This window comes from Geotrypetes seraphini, chromosome 9 (assembly GCF_902459505.1).
Source record: "Geotrypetes seraphini chromosome 9, aGeoSer1.1, whole genome shotgun sequence".
Lineage (NCBI taxonomy): Eukaryota > Metazoa > Chordata > Amphibia > Gymnophiona > Dermophiidae > Geotrypetes > Geotrypetes seraphini.
Window position 1 is genome coordinate 65,518,854 of NC_047092.1, and position 19,269 is coordinate 65,538,122.

Here is a 19,269-nt window from a genome sequence, read left to right on the forward strand (position 1 = left end):
TGTCCCTTAAAGAAAGACGCACTGAGCACAAAAGCATCTAAAATAGGGTGTTCTAAAAGACAGATGATTTTCTGGGTTCACAGACAACGGCGCGAAAGACAAAAGCGCGCGCCGACAATTGAGCGCAGCGTGCGCCGCTCTAAATTACAGTTTTTAGGGGCTCCGACGGGGGGTTTTGTTGGGGAACCCCCCCAGTTTACTTAATAGACATCGCGCCGGCGTTATGGGGGGTTTGGGGGGTTGTAACCCTCCACATTTTACTGTATACTGAACTTTTTCCCTAAAAACAGGGAAAAAGTGAAGTTTTCAGTAAAATGTGGGGGGTTACAACCCCCCACTCCCCCCACAACGACCCCACAACGTGGCGCGATGTCTATTAAGTAAAGTGGGGGGTTCCCCCCCACCCCCCCATCAGAGCCCTAAAAATAGTAATTTAGAGCGGCGCGGCGGCGCGCACTGCGCTCAATTGTCTGGGCGCGCCTTTGTCCCGGTGCGCTTTTGACCTGACACTGATTTTCTGGTTTGATAATGACCTTGTTTGGCACTTAATTTTTGGACATTTTTCTACAAAAACATCTAAAATATAATTTGGTCATCATATCAAAAATGTCCCTCGATATCCAATAGGGATGTGTATTTGTTTGAAAATGTCAATTTCCCATAGCACTTTTTGCTTAAAATGACAGGAAAAACTCAATTTATTTTTTTAAGAGTTCCTATGTTGTAAATAGTACACACATCCAAAACAGTGTGCACTATTGGAAAAGAAAGACTGATAATGTGACTGATAATGTTGGAAAGAGGTATACAATTTACATTTCAGTAGCAACTGATTCAACATGAATTCCATAATTGTTGTCTTTCTTGAAGATGTTAAGGTAATTATTTAATGGTGAAAGAATTTCTTAAAATAAGAGGTTTGATTTAGGCCAGCTTCTTGCAGAATGGATTTTTTTTCTTTCTCCTCAAAGCTGGAGTCTTTAGTCTACTAAATTGTCTGTCTAGTTTTCATGGAGAAGGTCCTGAATCTTGATCCAGTAAATACATTGTAAAGCTTCCAGAGATAGATAAATGGAGTACCAGCAAATATGTGATCAAATCATTACATTTAAAAAACATCTCAGAAATTAGGAGTTTATTTACTCAGCTATATTAATTGTTTAAAATGGTTTTGTTGCAAAGTAGCAGAAAATTCATCCAGCCCCATCTAAAATATACCCATCCATACCCGCTAAGATCCATTCCATCCCTACCTATCCTCACAATTAATCTCCTCCTTACCCACCCAGGATTCAACACATTTAGTTGCTTGTAGCCCTCTGTTTCCTTCCAATCCCAACAGTCTCCCATGATTTTTTTGGATGGTATTCACTATTCATCTAATGTGTATTCCATGCCTCAGTCTGGTGTTCCAGTTGTCTTGATGAGCATTCCAAGTCTCATTCTGGTGCTCCAGCTACCATTCTCCAAATGTTTCAAGCCTCATTCTGGTGCTCCAATTGCCTCTCATTGCATTTCAGGTCTCATTCTAGAGCAGTGGTCTCAAACCCAGCCCGCCAGGTACTATTTTGAGGACCTCAGTACTATAACGAGTGATTCTTTATGGAAAACTTGTGCCTTAAATGTCCGGAAGTCCCTGTAACTTCATGCAAGTGCTTTCCTGCATTTGTACGCGATTGTGAGGTGGAGTCTAATCGCATGCAGACGCAGGAAAGTGCTTGCATGAGGTTACAGCAGTGAGGCGGGCAATGTTCCAGAACGTAAGGTAACCATTGAAGGCAGTGCAGCTAGTGTGTGTGTCCAGTACTGGAGGAGGTGAGAGCTGAAGGCGGTTGCAGACGCGACCACCAGACACTTAAGGTACAAGTTTTCCCATAAAGAATCATTCTTTATAATACTGAGGGCCTCAAAATAGTTGGTCCAAAATCATGTCTCTTGCAGTTGATTCTTTGATAGTTTTTCATTTTCTGCATGTTGCACTGCTTTTAGCTGTGTATAGTTGAAATTATCAGAAGCAATTAAGGAAAGATTTATAAACTTTATTACAACTATATGACTTATAGTTATAAGATTTATAAACTATATTACAACTTTGCATAGGGTAAAACTCGTTTTAGTTAATATAACGAGTTTTACCTTATGCAAAGTTGTCATTTCTTTTTTTTTTTAATCTTTATTCATTTTCAAACTTACAATAAATGTGACAATATATTCAAACAAATTAACAATAAATATATCACTTAATAATCATCAATGGTACAAATGATATGCTCTTATCTCCCACCCTTCCCACCCTTTCTTATCATATAATCAAATACCTTGTACGTTTGTAATAATAAATTACCCTCCCTCCCCCCCCTCACAATTGAACTTGTAAATTCAAGGGAAAAAATGTCCTTTAATCAGTACACTATTTTGTTAATGGCTCCCACACATCTTGAAATTTCTTAAAACACCCTTTCTGTATTGCAATAAATCTTTCCATTTTATATATATGACATAGAGAATTCCACCAAAAATTATAATTTAATCTACTCTAGTTTTTCCAATTATAAGTAATTTGTTGAATGGCAACCCCAGTCATAATAAGTAATAATTTGTTATTATTTGAAGAAATCTGTTGTCATTTCTTTAATAAGACATTAACTATTTTTCTGCGGCCCTCCATGTACCTGCAAATCCAAAATATGGCCCTGCAAAGGATTTGAGTTTGAGACAGCTGTTCTAGAGTCACCAGAGATTCTGACTACACCCCCATGGGAATCCCCTGCCATCTTCTTCCATTCTCACGGGAATCCCATGGTAACTTCTTCCTTACCTGCAGATAGGGTTACCATATGGCTCCAGATTGAGATATCTCTATCCATGCTCTATACTTCCATTGCTTTCAAAGGAATTAAAATCTATTTTCATTTTTTTCTGGGATGTTTGGAATGGAGATGAAGAAGAACTTATCCAATTCCTGCAATATATAAATTCATGTCATTCCAAAGTGAAATTTACTCACTCTTACAGTGTTGATAAAATCTCATTCCTTGACGTTCAAATAACCATACAAGATGGAAGATTTCAGACTGAAGTATATTTTAAGCCTACTGAATGTAACTCTGCACTTCTTTTTTCTAGTGCACATCCTTCTACCTTGAAGAAGAGTTTACCGTATTCCCAATTCCTTAGGATTAGGAGAATATGTTCCTCTACTTTAGAATATAAGAGGCAGGCTAATATACTGAAAAATCGATTTCTTCAACGAGGGTACCCTTTGAAAATTGTTACAGCGGCATATAAACATGCATTATATAACCATCGTGAATATTTACTGATTCCCAAAAATAAAAACTCTTCACCTCAGGAGGAACGTGTGATGACTTGTGTCTTAACTTTTTCAAATGACAGTTATCAAACCGTTAGATCCCTGAGAAAACATTGGGAGATTTTAAAAATCTCAGGGATATTTCAAAATTTCCATCTAAGGATAGCATATCGTAGAAAACGAAATCTTAAGGAAATCTTATGTCCACCTATGCTTCCTGGATTGTTGAAATATACTGACAGTTCTCCCCAAGGTCATCATGGCTGTGGCAGTTGTCAAATGTGTATAATCATGATGAACACCAGTATATTTTGTAACCCTAGAGATAATAAAAACTATCAATTAAGACATACCTCCAATTGTAAGTCTCAAGGAGTCGTATATATTCTACAATGCCCCTGCAAATTGCTCTATGTAGGACAAACATCTAGGAGATTTAACATTCGCCTTACTGAGCATAAGAGTAAAATTAAAAATCAAGTGCTTACTGCCCCGTTGGCAAAACATTGTATTGACAAAAATCATGGGTTCCTTTCTCTTAAGGGTATTGTTATTGAGATTGTCGATCGGAACACCAGAGGAGGGGACTATAGACGGTATCTAGCTCAGCGTGAACAACGCTGGATTAATCGATTAGGGACTTTAGACCCTTGTGGTCTTAACAGAAATTTAGAATGGCAACACTTTTATTAATATATCTTTCCAGTTATGCCATTATTCTGATAGGAGTTCAGTGCTCTAACTTGAACATGACTGTGAGGTCATAGTGCCACATGACTACTTCCTTGAATGGAAGTGCATAAATTAAACGCTGTCGCCATTTTATTTTTGCTAGAGAATGTTTGGTAGCTGACATGCACACAGTGAGTATTGTTACATCTGTTACTGTATTCTTTACATAGAACGTACACTAATGCTATATTCTAGATGCCTTAATGTACTTTGGCTATTAGCCCTGAAGCAGTGGACTTACATTATTGTCCACGAAACGCTGGCGGCATAGCCAGTGCACAGGCATTAATTAGACTGCGACTTGTCTCCTAAAGCTACAAATGAACACCGTTTAAGATAAGTGAATTGTAAAATCATTATGAGACTTTTTGACCATTTGCTACTATGTTGCCTTTCATTTCTCTAACCTTAAGAAACTGCAACGTCTACATTTAGTTAGAGTGAGGCTATGTTAATAAAGTAACTGCAGAATATACACCCTGAAGGTTTATTTAAAACATTATTTAATTGAACATTTTTGATATGAATATTTTAATATGGACTTTTAGGGTTTAACTTAGAGAGAAAAAAGAAAAAAAGTTTACAAAAATTAATATTTAGTTAGAAAAAAACTTTATAGACTCCAGGTTTTTTGGCCTATGACTGGAGCGTGGAGTGTTTTACTACGCTGACAGTTCAGTCCATGATAGGACTACGCGTAGGCTCCAATTCTGAGGCCTTTTCCTGGATTAGGATTTAAGTTTGTGTTGCACTTTCTATATTTAGTGGGTTATATCCTTTATAAGATTATTTATAATTTGGACCACTTGGGTAGTTTGGATTAAGTCTAGAAAAAGGAGGACAGATTGAGACATCTGAGTTTCACTCCCATTGAAAGCAATGGAAATAAAATCTGGATGTATCAATCTGTCCTCCTTTTTCTGGAGCCGCATGGTAACCCTAACTGTGAATGCTGTGTTAAAGAGCTGATGTGGAAAATGCTAATTTCAGGTGGGGAATGACTAGAGACTGCATCATAATGTGGTTCATAGTCAGTCGCGCGTGAGACATTAGTGCGCCGACAATCGAGCGCTGACAATTCGGCGCAAGAAAGAAGTGCGCCGCAGAAAACTTAGTTTTAAAGAGCTCCGAAGCAGGGTGTGAGTGGGGAACCCCTCCTCCCCACTTTACTGTATAGTGTTCACGCTGCTGTTGGGGGGGGTTGGGGGTTGGAACCCTCCATTATAGAGAAAATGGAACTTTTTCCTATTTTTTTCAAGAAAAGTTCCGTTTTCTCTATAATGTGGGGGGTTGCATCCCCACACCTTCCCCCAATGGCAGCGCAAACACTATGCAGTAAAGTGGGGGGGTTCCCCCTACACTCCCCGTCGGAGCTCTTTAAAACTAAGTTTTCCCACGGCGCAAAGTGGCCTCAGCGCAAAGGAAACTACTTTTTAGCATACTTAGTAAAAGGGCCCCATTAATCTGTGCATTCAGTATGATACTGATATCTGTCTACAAAGGAAGCACAGGCAAGTTTGTTGTACTCTGATTACAAGGTAAAAGTCCAGCAGAGAAGCCATCAAAATCATCAGTAAAGGTTTACCATGTTGGAGCTGTATATAAAAAATGTAGGAAACTACAAGGGGCCACTGAAAAGTTCTTAGCCCAACGTTTCAGCCATCATGCTGTGAGGTCTGCAATTTGTCTGTGCAAATAGTGCGTCCATTGGACTGATTGGGAACATAAGAACATAAGAACATAAGCAGTGCCTCTGCCGGGTCAGACCACAGGTCCATCCCGCCCAGCAGTCCGCTCCCGCGGCGGCCCAAACAGGTCACGACCTGTCTGTATCACCAGAGGGGGCTCCCTTGCCACCTTGGTTTCTCATTTAAGTCCTGTCTTCCTATCGAAGTCCTAATCCTCCGGTCTTGCACATGCACGACCTGGTTTCTATACTCATTACCTGGTTAGCATTCTATACTTGTGTTACATCCCAGTTCCTCCCTCAGTATCCTATGATCCCTTTATCCTTCAGGAATCCGTCCAATCCCTGTTTGAATCCCTGTACCGTACTCTGCCTGATCACTTCCTCCGGTAGCGCATTCCAAGTGTCCACGACCCTTTGGGTGAAAAAAAACTTCCTTGCGTTTGTTTTGAACCTATCTCCCTTCAGTTTCTCCGAATGCCCCCTCGTACCTGTTGTCCCCTTCAGTCTGAAGAATCTGTCCCTATCCACCCTCTCTATGCCCCTCATGATCTTGAAGGTCTCTATCATATCTCCCCTGAGCCTCCTCTTTTCCAGAGAGAAGAGCCCCAGCCTATCCAACCTCTCGGCGTATGGGCAGTGTTCCAGCCCTTTTACCATTTTCGTTGCTCTCCTTTGGACTCTCTCAAGTACCGCCATGTCCTTCTTGAGGTGCGGCGACCAATACTGAACGCAGTATTCCAGATGTGGACGCACCATCGCTCGATACAATGGCATGATGACTTCCCGTGTTCTGGTTGTTATGCCCTTCTTTATGATGCCAAGCATCCTGTTGGCTTTTTTCGAGGCTGCTGCGCACTGAGCAGATGGCTTCAGTGATGCATCCACCAGCACACCCAAGTCTCTCTCAAGTCTGCTGTCTCCCAACAATACCCCCCCCCCAATTTGTAGTTGAACAACGGGTTCTTTTTCCCTATATGCATGACCTTGCATTTGTCCGCGTTAAAGCGCATTTGCCATTTGTTTGCCCAGTCTTCAAGCTTGTCCAGGTCTCTTTGTAGGTCCTCACACTCCTCCCTGGTCCTAACTCTGCCGCACAGTTTGGTATCGTCTGCAAATTTTATAACCTCGCACTTTGCCTCCTTTTCCAGGTCATTGATAAATATGTTAAAGAGTAACGGCCCCAGCACCGACCCCTGTGGTACACCGCTTGTGACTCCCCGCCAGTCAGAATATTGACCCTTTACTCCGACCCTCTGCAGTCTGCCCGACAACCAGTGCTTGATCCATCTGTGCACATCCCCTCCCACCCCGTGGTTCCACAGCTTCTTAAGCAGCCTTTCATGTGGCACCTTGTCAAAAGCCTTTTGAAAATCGAGGTAAATGATGTCTATGGGTTCCCCATTGTCCACCCGACTGCTTATTCCCTCAAAGAAGTACAGAAGGTTCGTTAGGCACGACCTTCCCTTACAGAATCCGTGCTGGCTTGTTCTCAATAGGTCATTCTTTTCGATGTGCTCGCAAATGCCTTCCTTGATCATAGCTTCCACCATCTTCCCTATAATTGAAGTCAGACTCACTGGCCTGTAGTTCCCGGGGTCACCCCTCGATCCCTTCTTGAAGATAGGTGTGACATTCGCCAATTTCCAGGGCAGTCCATTGGTCACATATTTGAATTTTGGAAGGAAAATCAGTTGGTCTCTTTTTTTTTTTATGGCTGAAATGTTGGTTTCTACCTGATAAGACACAAGACCCAGAAACCTGCAAAAAGCACAATGCCAGCTGCAGAAACTCTGAGAGAACACATAACCCAGCTTCACGGAGAGAACATCTTTAAACTTATCAGAGATTTTTCCATTCTATGAGAAAAAAAAAGAGACCAACTGATTTTTCCACCAAAATTCAAATTTGTAACAACAGACTGCCCTGTTCCCAATCAGGTCAGTGGATAAACTATTTACAAAGACAGACCTTACGGCATACTCTGAAGACAGCCATAGAATGATGGCTGAAAAAGTTTCTACATGAAAAGACGCAGCGAGACCTAGAAACCTGCAACAAGCACAATGCCAGTTACAGAAACCCTGAGAGAATATATCCCAGATTTTAATTTTTTTTTCACTGGGGTGTTGAGTGGGCATATTCTGTGCTAATTAGTGCATGGGTGTTGCCATGAGCTAACTGATTAGCACATTCTAAGTGCATGAATCTCTGCTTTCTACAAAATAGATAGTGATAGGGGGCTCACACACCAAGGGGAAAATTAGCATGTGGCCATTAATTTACCCCAGCGGTAAAATTGGCCTTAGAATGTGGGAATGTCCCATGTAACCCTAATCACAAAAATGATGAGGATGAGAAATGATGTCTTTTCAAAACGTTTTGGTCACTCATCAACCACTTCTTTCATCTTTTTGTAGTATTCAAATGAATTAATCATTTATCATCTTAAAGCCATTCGTGATGACATACACTATGAACTGGAAACTCAAATACAGTAAGTTTAAAAGTCTCATAAAAAGTTGGCTTTTTAAGGACGCTTTTAACTGATTAATTTAAATTTTATTATTTTACAGTGGACTAGGAATACTGCCAAATAAAAATTAAGTGGGTAACATTCCCAAACCTCTTGTTTCATTATCTATCCCTTTTTATTTGTTTATGAATTATATTTAATCCTCTTTTTTCTCCTCCCTTTTTCAAACGTATTATTTTATTAAAATTAGTACTAATTGTCTTGGTTTTTTATATTTTATTTTAACCTAATTTTTAACTAAATGTAAATTGCATTGGATTTGGATTTTGCAATCAAATCAAATATTTTAAAGAAACTTGAGACTTGATTACCCAGGGATAAGGAAACCTCAAGTGCTCGCAGCAGTTTGATTTTTAGAACTAGTCTATGTCAAAACTGCCTAATGCAGACTATCACCGGTTTCAGCAAGCCCCATATACACAACTTTCTTTTATATAATTATTAGGGGTATTTAGCTTCTATAGGCATTAATCCTTCTTTACTCCAGATGAAGTGACTACCAATCTATTATCACAAATGGGATGCTGGTCACAGGCTCTATGGAGCGTCTCCGTTTCGCTCAAAACTGAGCTTCTTCAGGAGATATACAAACGGATAACATGCTGATCACATCAAACTTTTGAAAAGACATTTCTCATCCTCATCATTTTTGTGATTAGGGTAATTTGATTTTCCACAATTTTTGAGTGCTTGTTGTAATGTCCCATATCCACTTCTCCCTCCATATTCACAGTTTCAGCATTCGCAGTTTCGATTATTTGCGGGTTTTAGCTTGCTGGCTCCTCTTTCCCCCCCCCCCTCCCCCAATTACTTCAGCTTGCATAGAGAAATCGCTGATTCCAAGCGTTTACAGAGAAAATCGCCAATTCCCGGCACTTTTTCACCATGTTTTGCCTCTCCTTCAGGAACTGGCCAGGTCTCCCATCATGTTATTCATGGTTTCACCATATTCACGATAGTTTTTAATAGAAAACAGCAAATAACATGAAAAAGTTATTTGCGGTTTTTCTGTATTTGCAGTTTTGTTAATCCCCTATCACAGCGAATATGGAGGGAGAAGTGTAAGTCATATTTTATAGCTGTTTGTTAAAAGTCCCCTAGGATAAGTTTTTGCATTTACCAAAATTATATTTTGTGCTCGCATAAATTGTTTAGAAGTTGCCAATTATAGATAATGGCTGGTGTATATATGTTGGTGTATCTGAGGGTTTTTTTCCTTTCTAAGAGAATTGCTGCTGCATAAGTTTCTGAACACAGTAACAGTGAAGTACTTTCCTATTTGTGTAGTTTGTCATTTTGACTTCACTCCTCAGCTGTTTTTTTTATGTATCAAAAATATAAGGCAGTGAATAAAAGACCTAAGCTTGTTTCCATAAGTTGATATTCAATTGTAATGATAAATTAGCCTATGTATAGTGCTGTTTGACATGTTTTTAGGATTCTGATAATTGAGTGGTTTAGTTTGATAACATGTTGATATCAGAAGATGCTCCTGCATCATGTATCGACCGAAAGTGGTTCTCTGCAACATTACCAGTTTACTTTTAATAAAAAATGAAAGTCATAGCTCTGAGCCAGTTTTCTATATAGGACATAATGGAAAAACATGATGAGAGAACACAGAATAGTTCTAATAGTTCTGCATTTCAACACTGCTGATGACTGGGCTATCAAATCTTGATGTGCACTGGCATGCATTAAGCGTGACATTTATTGTAATATAACTTACCAGAGATTATTTTTTAAAAAGAAAACATAAATTTTGGAGTGTTAGCCATTTACTGTGGGTTCTTCGAACTTGCTGCACTTCTTCGAGGGAGTAAACAAGCGGATAGACAAGGGCGACCCAGTCGACATTGTATATCTGGATTTTCAGAAGGCGTTCGACAAAGTTCCACACGAACGACTACTTTGGAAAATTGCATGCCATGGAATCGAGGGTAAAATACTCACATGGATTAAAAACTGGCTGGAGCATAGGAAACAGAGAGTGGGGGGTAAATGGACAATTCTCAGACTGGAAGAGCATCACCAGCGGGGTGCCGCAGGGCTCGGTGCTTGGACCTGTGCTCTTCAACATCTTTATAAACGATCTGGACATTGGTATGATGAGTGAGGTGATTAAATTTGCGGACGATATGAAGTTATACAGAGTAGTGAAGACAGGGGGATTGCGAAGATCTGCAATGTGACAAAATCAAGGTCGAGAAATGGGCATCGACATGGCAAATGAGGTTCAATGTGGATAAGTGCAAAGTGATGCATGTCGGGAACAAAAATCTCATGCACAAATAAAGGATGTCCGGGGTGGTACTTGGAGAGACCTCCCAGGAAAGGGACTTGGGAGTTCTGATCGACAAGTCCATGAAGCCATCTGCACAATGCGCTATGGTGGCAAAAAGGGCAAACAGATTGCTAGGAATGATCAAGAAGGGGATAACGAACAGATCAGAGAAGGTTATCATGCCGCTGTACCGGGCCATGGTGCGCCCTCACCTGGAGTACTGTATCCAGCACTGGTCGCCGTACATGAAGGAGGACACGGTACTACTCGAAAGGGTCCAGAGAACAGCTACTAAAATGGTTAAGGGGATGGAGGAGTTGCCGTACAGTGAGAGATTGGAGAAGCTGGGCCTCTTCTCCCTTGAAAAGAGGAGACTGCGAGGGGACATGATCGAAACATTCAAAATACTGAAGGGACTAGACTTAGTAGAGAAAGACAGACTGTTCACCCTTTCCAAGGTAGGAAGAACGAGAGGACACTCTCTAAAGTTGAAAGGGGATAGATTCCGTACAAACGTAAGGAAATTCTTCTTCACCCAGAGAATGGTGGGAAACTGGAACGCTCTTCCAGAGTCTGTTATAGGGGAAAACACCCTCCAGGGTTTCAAGACAAAGTTGGACAAGTTCATGCTAAACTGGTGAGACTGGTCTTGACCTTGGGGCCACCACGTGAGCGGACTGATGGGCAGGATGGACCATTGGTCTGACCCAGCAACGGTCCCTAGGATAACATGCACATGTTAGCGTTTAGCGTGTGTTTAGCGCGTGCTAAAAAGCTTAGCACACCTTTGTAAAAGAGGGGGTAAATCCCTCATTCTCTAAACGGTGCCTAATTTGGTAGGTACCAAGGAACACGGCACTTACTGCATTTCAATCAAGTTAGGTGCTGTTTATAGAATCATACCTAGCAGTACCTAAAGTCGACTTCCTTAACTTAAGCGCTCCCTGTTTATGCCAGGGGTTTTCTTGGCCTAAATACCTGTGCCTAAGTTAGGCACCTACCAGTGCCTAAGTCCACTTTAGGTACTCACCATGCCAAACACACCCTGATCTGCCACTAACCACACCTACTTTCTGGCAGACACCCCAAACTAGGCTATTTTATAAAGGGTGCTTCAAGTTAGGTGCTGTTTATAGAATAGCATTTAGCATCAGAATCTATAGCAAATTTTAGGTGTGAATCTTCATACCTAAATAAGGTGTGGATCGGCCTTTTCTGAAACACTCCACACAAATTCCAGGAACTGCCTATGCCCCTCTCATGGCCACCCCCTTATTGGATCCACATGGAAAAACTTGTGCGCACATCTTTATAGTGACTAAAAGCACGCATGTAAATTCAAATTATTGCTATTTAGCACCAATAATTATCAGCTCCCAATTATTGAAGCTAATTGGCTAGTTATGCAGTTACCGTATTTTTCGCTCCATAAGATGCACCTGACCATAAGACACACCCTATATTTACAGGAGGAAAAGCCAAGAAAAAAAATTCTGAATCAAATGGTATACCCTGTCCCACCACCCTGCCCTGTCCCCCCTCTGGTGGTCTAGTGGTAGGCCCTGACAGGGCAGGCAGGCATAGTGGCAGGCAGGTAGGTAGGTAGGTAGGCCTAGTGGCTGGCAGGTAGGCAGGCAGGCATTGGGGCGCCCAGACCACCAGGATGTCTATCTTTATACTACATTTTCAACCAAAATTTCATCCAAGTCCGAAACGCCCAGAACAAGATCATGGCAACAGAACAGTGGGACACTGCCAGCTTGCATCTGATTGAACCTAAACCTCTGAGCACATGATGAAGGAGGAAGCTGCCAAAAAAAGAAGCAAGGCATGGGATATCTTTGGGAAATCCCTTCCAAGGGGGAGGAGTGAAGAAGCTTTGCTGCTATGGGACTGGGGGAGCTGCAGTGCTATAGCCTGAGGCCAGCTCTAGAGACCTTCCAAGAACCTCTCACTCAGGACTTCTAGGCCAAGAGCCTTCTGATTTCTAACCAGCTGCAGCTCGTATAGGTCCTGTGTTTCAGGGTCCAGGAGTCACTAAATCAGAATATGAAAAAACAACCATTTTCCATCCATGGCAAAGTGACCTTAGAGTGTGGGAAAGACCCACCTAAGGGGATGGAAAGGCCCCTTTTTGTCACAGCCCCAAAGTTTTTCACCCTTTAAAATTTAGTGCCATTATACTTGGCACTGGGTTCTTTTCCATATGAAAAAGGGGACTATTTACCAGGGATCAGGCTGCAATAGTAAAGTACTGTAACAGTAGAAACTCATCAAAAAAATACTCAAGTAAAAGAGTAGAGCCTCTTAAAACAACTTTTTTATTACAAAGTAAAAAGTATTGGAGAGACCACTGGAGCCCTGTGCTTTAGGAGATCTAATGCTGCCATATGTCAGTAACTTGTAGCTGGAATAAGCCAACATATGCTTTTGAAAAACAACTGGTGTGCTGCTGGCCCACAGTATCATTGGCAGTCTCTTCCACCCCCCTCCCCAACCCCCGGCACAGTATCACTGGCAGTCTCTTCCATCCCCCCTCCCCCTCCCCGGTACCTTTTTTAAATTGTGCTTTATTGGCAGGAACTTTCTGTGCTCCTGTCCTTCCCTCCGTAAATCGCTGCCACCTTATGTCTTCTCAACAACAACACACTCCACAACCTTATGTCTTCTGGCAGCTGCAGAGCGGTGCAGAAGGCAGGCATGAGCTTTTCGTGGCCTGCCTGGTCCTGCACTGTTCTCTGAATAGCTTTGTGTCCCGCGAGAACTGACAGAAGCTATTTTGAGAGCAGTGCGGGACCAGGCAGGCTGTGAAAAGCTCGCACCTGCCTTTTGCACTGCTCTGCATCTGCCGGAAGACGTCAGGAGGCAGTGGTTTACGGAGGGAAGGGCAGGAGCACGGAAAGCTCCTGCCGATAAAGCACAATTAAAAAAGGTACCTGGGGGGGGGGGGTGTATTCACTCCATAAGACGCACCCTTATTTACACCTACTTTTGGGGAGGAATAAAAGTGCGTTTTATGGAGCGAAAAATACGGTAATTTATGACCGGCACTAATTTTACTGTAGCTCAGTGGTCTCAAACTCGAACCCTTTGCAGGGCCACATTTTGGATTTGTAGGTACTTGAAGGGCCTCAGAAAAATGACAATTTTGCATGAGGTAAAACTCTTTATGGTTTATAAATCTTTTCTTTTGGCTAAGTCTTAATAATAATATTGTTATTTATAGTTAAAGAGACATATGATCAAGAAACTGTTTTATTTTACTTTTGTGATTATGATAAACATACCGAGGGCCTCAAAATAGTACCTGGCGGGCCGGATGTGGGACCCGGGCCGCAAGTTTGAGACCACTGCTGTAGCTGGTAAAATTAGTGCCGGTCATAAAAAGACAGATAATCTTCAGTGCTAGCAGGTTAAGTTAATAGTGGCCAAAGGTAGGCCTGTTTTTTACCCAGTCCAATCTGGCCGCTAAACTTAGCAGGCCAGCGCATTAATATTTGCAGCTAGTCTCTAACAGTGAATATTTAGAAGAGGTAACTTACTATCTCCCACTGAATATGAGCTGTTCCTGGCCGGTTAAATAATGCCAAATATTGAGGGGATTATGTTTAGGACTTCTGATCTTGGTTTTAAGTGATAACATATAATGAAAAAAAAATTAAAATAGACATTTAGGCCCAGATTTAGTAAATGGTACCTAAATTTGGCCTCTGCCAAAATATGAGCACCATACAAAGGGGTGCTGAAAATTTCTCAACCCAACCAACTTCCTAAATTCTGAGCATTATTTTGCCACTTTGGCTGAAAAAAGTGTTATCTTACGTATTTTGTTGTTACATGCCAATATGCAGAAATGAAATTCTATGTTTGACATTGTTTCAGATCATTGATTGAACCATCATTCACTTTGTGGTTGAACAGAGAACTTTTCAGCACTCCCTCTTATATAAACTCTGAGGCCCTTAATTAAAAAAAAAAAGCATAAATGTCTAAAAAGCATCCTAAATTAGCACTTGGACGACCTTGAAATCATCTTTTTGTACATCTAGCAAGGTATTCCAGCCTCTGTATGTTCAGAGCACAAGATAGGCATAGTGGAGACGTATTATGGGCGTGTTTTGGGCAGTGTCAAGGGCGGGTTAGACATGGACGTCTTGCATCAATAATCAAACATTTTGCAAGACATCCTGGACAGAACTTATACATTTGGAACTAGACCTATTTTAGAAGGGTTTAAGTGCCACAAAGGTGCCAAAACTGACCAGATAACCACTAAACGCCTCAAGATAAGACACTCCCACACTCCCTCAGTGCTCACTGATCCACTTCCACCACACAAAAATGAAAACAAAAATGTACATACCTGTCTCTAAAAAAGCAGCATCTGGTATGAGGCATCTTAGTAGAGCTGCACACAGGCATCTTAAATAGCCTAGTGGGTGGGCAAGTGAACCATAGAGAGGACGACCCAGGCCCATAAGCTACTCTAATCACTACATTCATGGTAGAAAATGTGGGCCTATCAAACTTCCCCAAACCCTACTCTACTGCCATATAGGTGCCCCCTGCAGCCATAAGGGCTATTAGGGTTGTAGACTGGTGGGTATAGTGGGTTTGTAGGTGTTTTGGGGGGCTCATCATAACCTATAATGGATTTCTAGTGAGATGTTTTTTCTGGCACCCTTTTTGTGAAGTTCACAGCAGTGCCATCTAAGATGCCCCCACTGCTCTGTTGCCATGTCTGGTGGCCAGTCCTTTACAGGACTGGCCCCTCCCATGTCCAAATGGTCTTGCTCTGGGTGTTTGGGACTTGGATGAAATTTTGTTCGAAAATGTAGTATAAAGATAGATGTCCAGACAGTCTGGGAGTCCCAATGGCCTGGATGTCCGGATACAAGATTTTCAAAAATATATATATATTTCTAGATGCATGGTGGTTTGCCTTTCGAAAATGGATATGTTCTTACTGCCGACTTTAGACGTCCAAATCAGACTTAGACATATGTTATGAAAATGCCCCTCTCTGGGAGTAACTGGATAAATGCACCACTCCCCTGGTTCTCTCTCATACCCATCTATGAGATGGTGCTGAAAAGTTCTCAGCCCAACCAAGAAGAGAATGTTCAATCAGTGATCTGAAACAATGTCAAACATAGAATTTCATTTCTGGAAATTGGCACTTAATGAAATAAGATTATACTCCTTTTAGCTACAATGGCAAAATAACGCTCAGAATTTAGGAGGTTGGTTGGTTGGACTGAGAACCTTTCAGCACCCCTTCGTACCAGTCATTTTTTGAGCTTTTCCTGCACTATGACTCCTACATCCTGACAAAAATTCCCAGTAATAGTATCTGTGGCAGGAAAATACCAATGAGAATGTACTGGTAGAGTAAGCATGTTCAGGCAAAGAGTTTGGACAGAGCGGTCTGTGGTGATATTCAGTGGCACTAACTGATTAAGGGGGAAAATCTCCAAGGAGCACTAACCAATTTAGTACAAGGTAACTATGTTAGCTCATGAAAATAATTAGCATGTACTAAATGCTAAGATGCCCATTATATTCTTATGCACATCATAGCTTTTAGTGCCTAGTAATCGTTAGTGCATGCTAATGTGGTTAGCACACACTAAATCGGCTAGCGCCCCTTGATAAATTCTTCCCTAAATACCACTGAATATTCTTCACATGCAATTTAACCTGTATAAAATTCGGGGAAGTATGTGCTCATTTACTGTTCTCTAATTTACCATTTTAAACATAAGAACATAAGAATTGCCGCTGCTGGGTCAGACCAGTGGTCCATCATGCCAAGCAGTCCGCTCACGCGGCAGCACTCTGGTCTAAGATCAGCGCCCTAACCGAGACTAGCCCTATCAGCGTATGTCCTCCTTTAGCGCTCCCTTTGTTTTTTGGTCATCCAACGGTCCCACCGCTTCCTTCACGGGTCGTTTCCCTTTAATATATCAAAAGAACGGCTTGAAGTTTTTTGCCTCCATGGCTATTTTTTCCTCGTAGTCTCTTTTGGCCCCTTTTACCACCTTATGGCACCTGCGTTGATGTTGTTTGTGCTTATTCCAGTTTTCGTCCGTTTTTTATCTTTTCCATTCCTTAAATGAGGTTATTTTGTTTCTGATCGCTTCCTTAACCTCTACAGTGAGCCACGCCGGTATAGTACAGTCATCACTGTCCTAATTCCTTTTGTTTAGTAATTTTGTTTTGTCCTGTTATGAGTCTTTTGATTTTACTTTTTGTTTTTAGCCTTGTTACTTACATTGTGTAATCCCTTTTTCATGACTTTGTAAACCACTAAGAAGTTATGATTTGGTTTTATAACAAATTTTTTATACACTTGGAAACTTTGGAAGAGGAAGTACTACCAATGATAAAAGATTCAATAGTCCTTTTACTAAAGAGCATTAAGGGTCTGATTCTCGAAACGAGGTTCCGATTTTAGGCGGCGGCGGTCCAGCAGCCAATTGGGATTCACATTTTTAGAAAAAATGCTGCCAAGGTAGGGCATGGGTATGGATTCACCCGGAAGTTGCACTGGATGGTCATCTCCGTAGACAGGAGACAAACGCCTTAAATGTAGGCCTACAAAATGCTGGCCTACATTTAAGGCGTATGTCCGAGAATGCAGACACGACTCTGAATAGGATGCTGCTGCATGATTGACATGTGATCGGCAGCCGCTTCTTAGGTGGCTGCCGATATCAGTGTCCTATACAGAATCAGGCCCTATGTGGTTAAAGCACAGAAATAGAATAATATGTGACCACTTTAAGGGATTTTTCAGTAGTTTGCCAGTTTCTACATGTTAAGCCATGTGTTACTGCACTTTTCAATTTTTTTTTTCTCTCAGGGGGTACAACATGAGTGGAGACTGAGTGTGGACGCATTAGTCAGCTAGCACATTACACTTACTACATGATAACTAGATAATGTGCAGTTAACATGGAACTACATACAACCTACATAAGTGGTCATAAGTAGTCCCAAGTTGACTCTCAGTACAGCACATTAATGGGAACGTTAACACATGACCTGCATTAAAAATAGCGGGAACACCCACAAAGGGTGCAGTGTGAAATTTGTAGGTAATGCACGATAAAATTTTGCATTACACTCTGGTAACTGCAAATTGTATAGCATTTCAGTAAAACGGCCCATCAGATATCTTGTTGGTTTACCTAGAATCTACTTACTGTAGTTTTTATTTCTTAGTTTCTTTTGGAGTTCTTTCCTAAATTTTTATGAATTGGTAACCTGCAAGATAGGCCTAAAAGAGCATACATCACAAAACTGCTATCCTACCAAGCAATGGCGTAGTAAAAGTGAGCAGCACCTAGGGCAGTGGCACTTCTCCCCCGCCCTCTTATCCGCCCCACCACCACCACCACCAAGTGCGCTCCCTTCCTTTTCCCTGTACCTTTCTAACTTCTCCAGCGTGAGCAACATGCCCACGTCGGTGTCAGCTCTCCCTTTGACATCACTTCCTAGACATGGGTCCCAGAAGTGACGTCAGAGAGAAAGCCGATGCCAAAGTAGGCAACAACATCATGCCCAGGAAGTAAAAAATGTACAGGGGAAGGCAAGGGGCACGTACATGCGGCAAAGTGAACATAAGAATAGCCTTACTGGGTCATGCCAATGGTCCATCAAGCCCAGTAGCCCGTTCTCACGGTGGCCAATCCAGGTCACTAGTACCTGGCCAAAACCCAAGGAGTAGCAACATTCCATGCTAATGATACAGGGCAAGCAGTGGCTTCCCCATGTCTTTCTCAATAACAGACTATGGAAGAATTGGATGGGAATGGGGGTTCATTTTTCTGTATTGTTATTGATTGAATAAAAGTGCTTATTATGATTATTATTATATGTATGTATATTGTTTTGCACTTGTGTTGGCTTTGAAAAATTAATAAAGATTTTTTTTTTTTAACAGACTATGGACTTTTCCTCCAGGAACTTGTACAAACCTTTCTTAAAACCAGTTACGCCATCCGCTCGTATCACATCCTCTGGCAACGCGTTTCAGAGCTTAACTATTCTCTGAGTAAAAAAAATTTTCTCCTACTAGTTTTAAAAGTATTTCCCTGTAACTTCATCGAGTGTCCTCTAGTCTTTGTAATTTTTGACGGAGTGAAAAATTGATCCACTTGTACCCGTTCTACTCTGCTCAGAATTTTGTAGACTTCATTCATATGTCCCCTCAGCCGGATGGGGCAGAGAGGAGGAGGGGTGTCGTGTCCTTAGCAAAATGGCGCCAAGGTCTGACTGCCCCTTACTATGCCACTGCTAACCAAGCAGTTCACTTAAGCCAGAACTACTGCCCATCATAGGGCCCTATTCATCATACATTCATTTTAGGTGAAACTTAAAAACATACCTGTTCAGTAAGTTTCTAGTAGAACATTGAACCCTGTGCTCTCTCCGAATGTCACTCACGCTCTTCCCCCCAAATAACTGTAAATGCTCCATGCACAGATACATCTAATACTATGTATTAATTTACCATGATTGTGTCTGATGTTGATCTTGTCTTGCTCCTAGGCTATGTGCATTTGTACCCTCACCGCTCATGTACAGTCTTTAGTTAATTTTGTTAACCGCTTCAAACCTTACGGTGTATTGCGGTATAAAAATAAAATTTTACGCTATGTTATGTATGGTGACTGTACTAATTCAAACTCTAGCACTAGGGGTTAAATTAT

General features: G+C 41.5%; 1 protein-coding gene across 1 annotated transcript in view; it reads right to left on the reverse strand.

Annotated features, from left to right (window-relative positions):
- NELL2 (neural EGFL like 2) overlaps positions 1-19,269 on the reverse strand; it is a 648,388-nt gene that overhangs the window by 608,865 nt on the left and 20,254 nt on the right. Inside the window, exon 3 of the mRNA XM_033959423.1 lies at positions 2,819-2,962. Within this exon, the coding sequence (XP_033815314.1) occupies positions 2,819-2,867 (49 nt within the window). The 5' untranslated portion in view covers positions 2,868-2,962. The remainder of the gene's footprint in view (positions 1-2,818; positions 2,963-19,269) is intronic.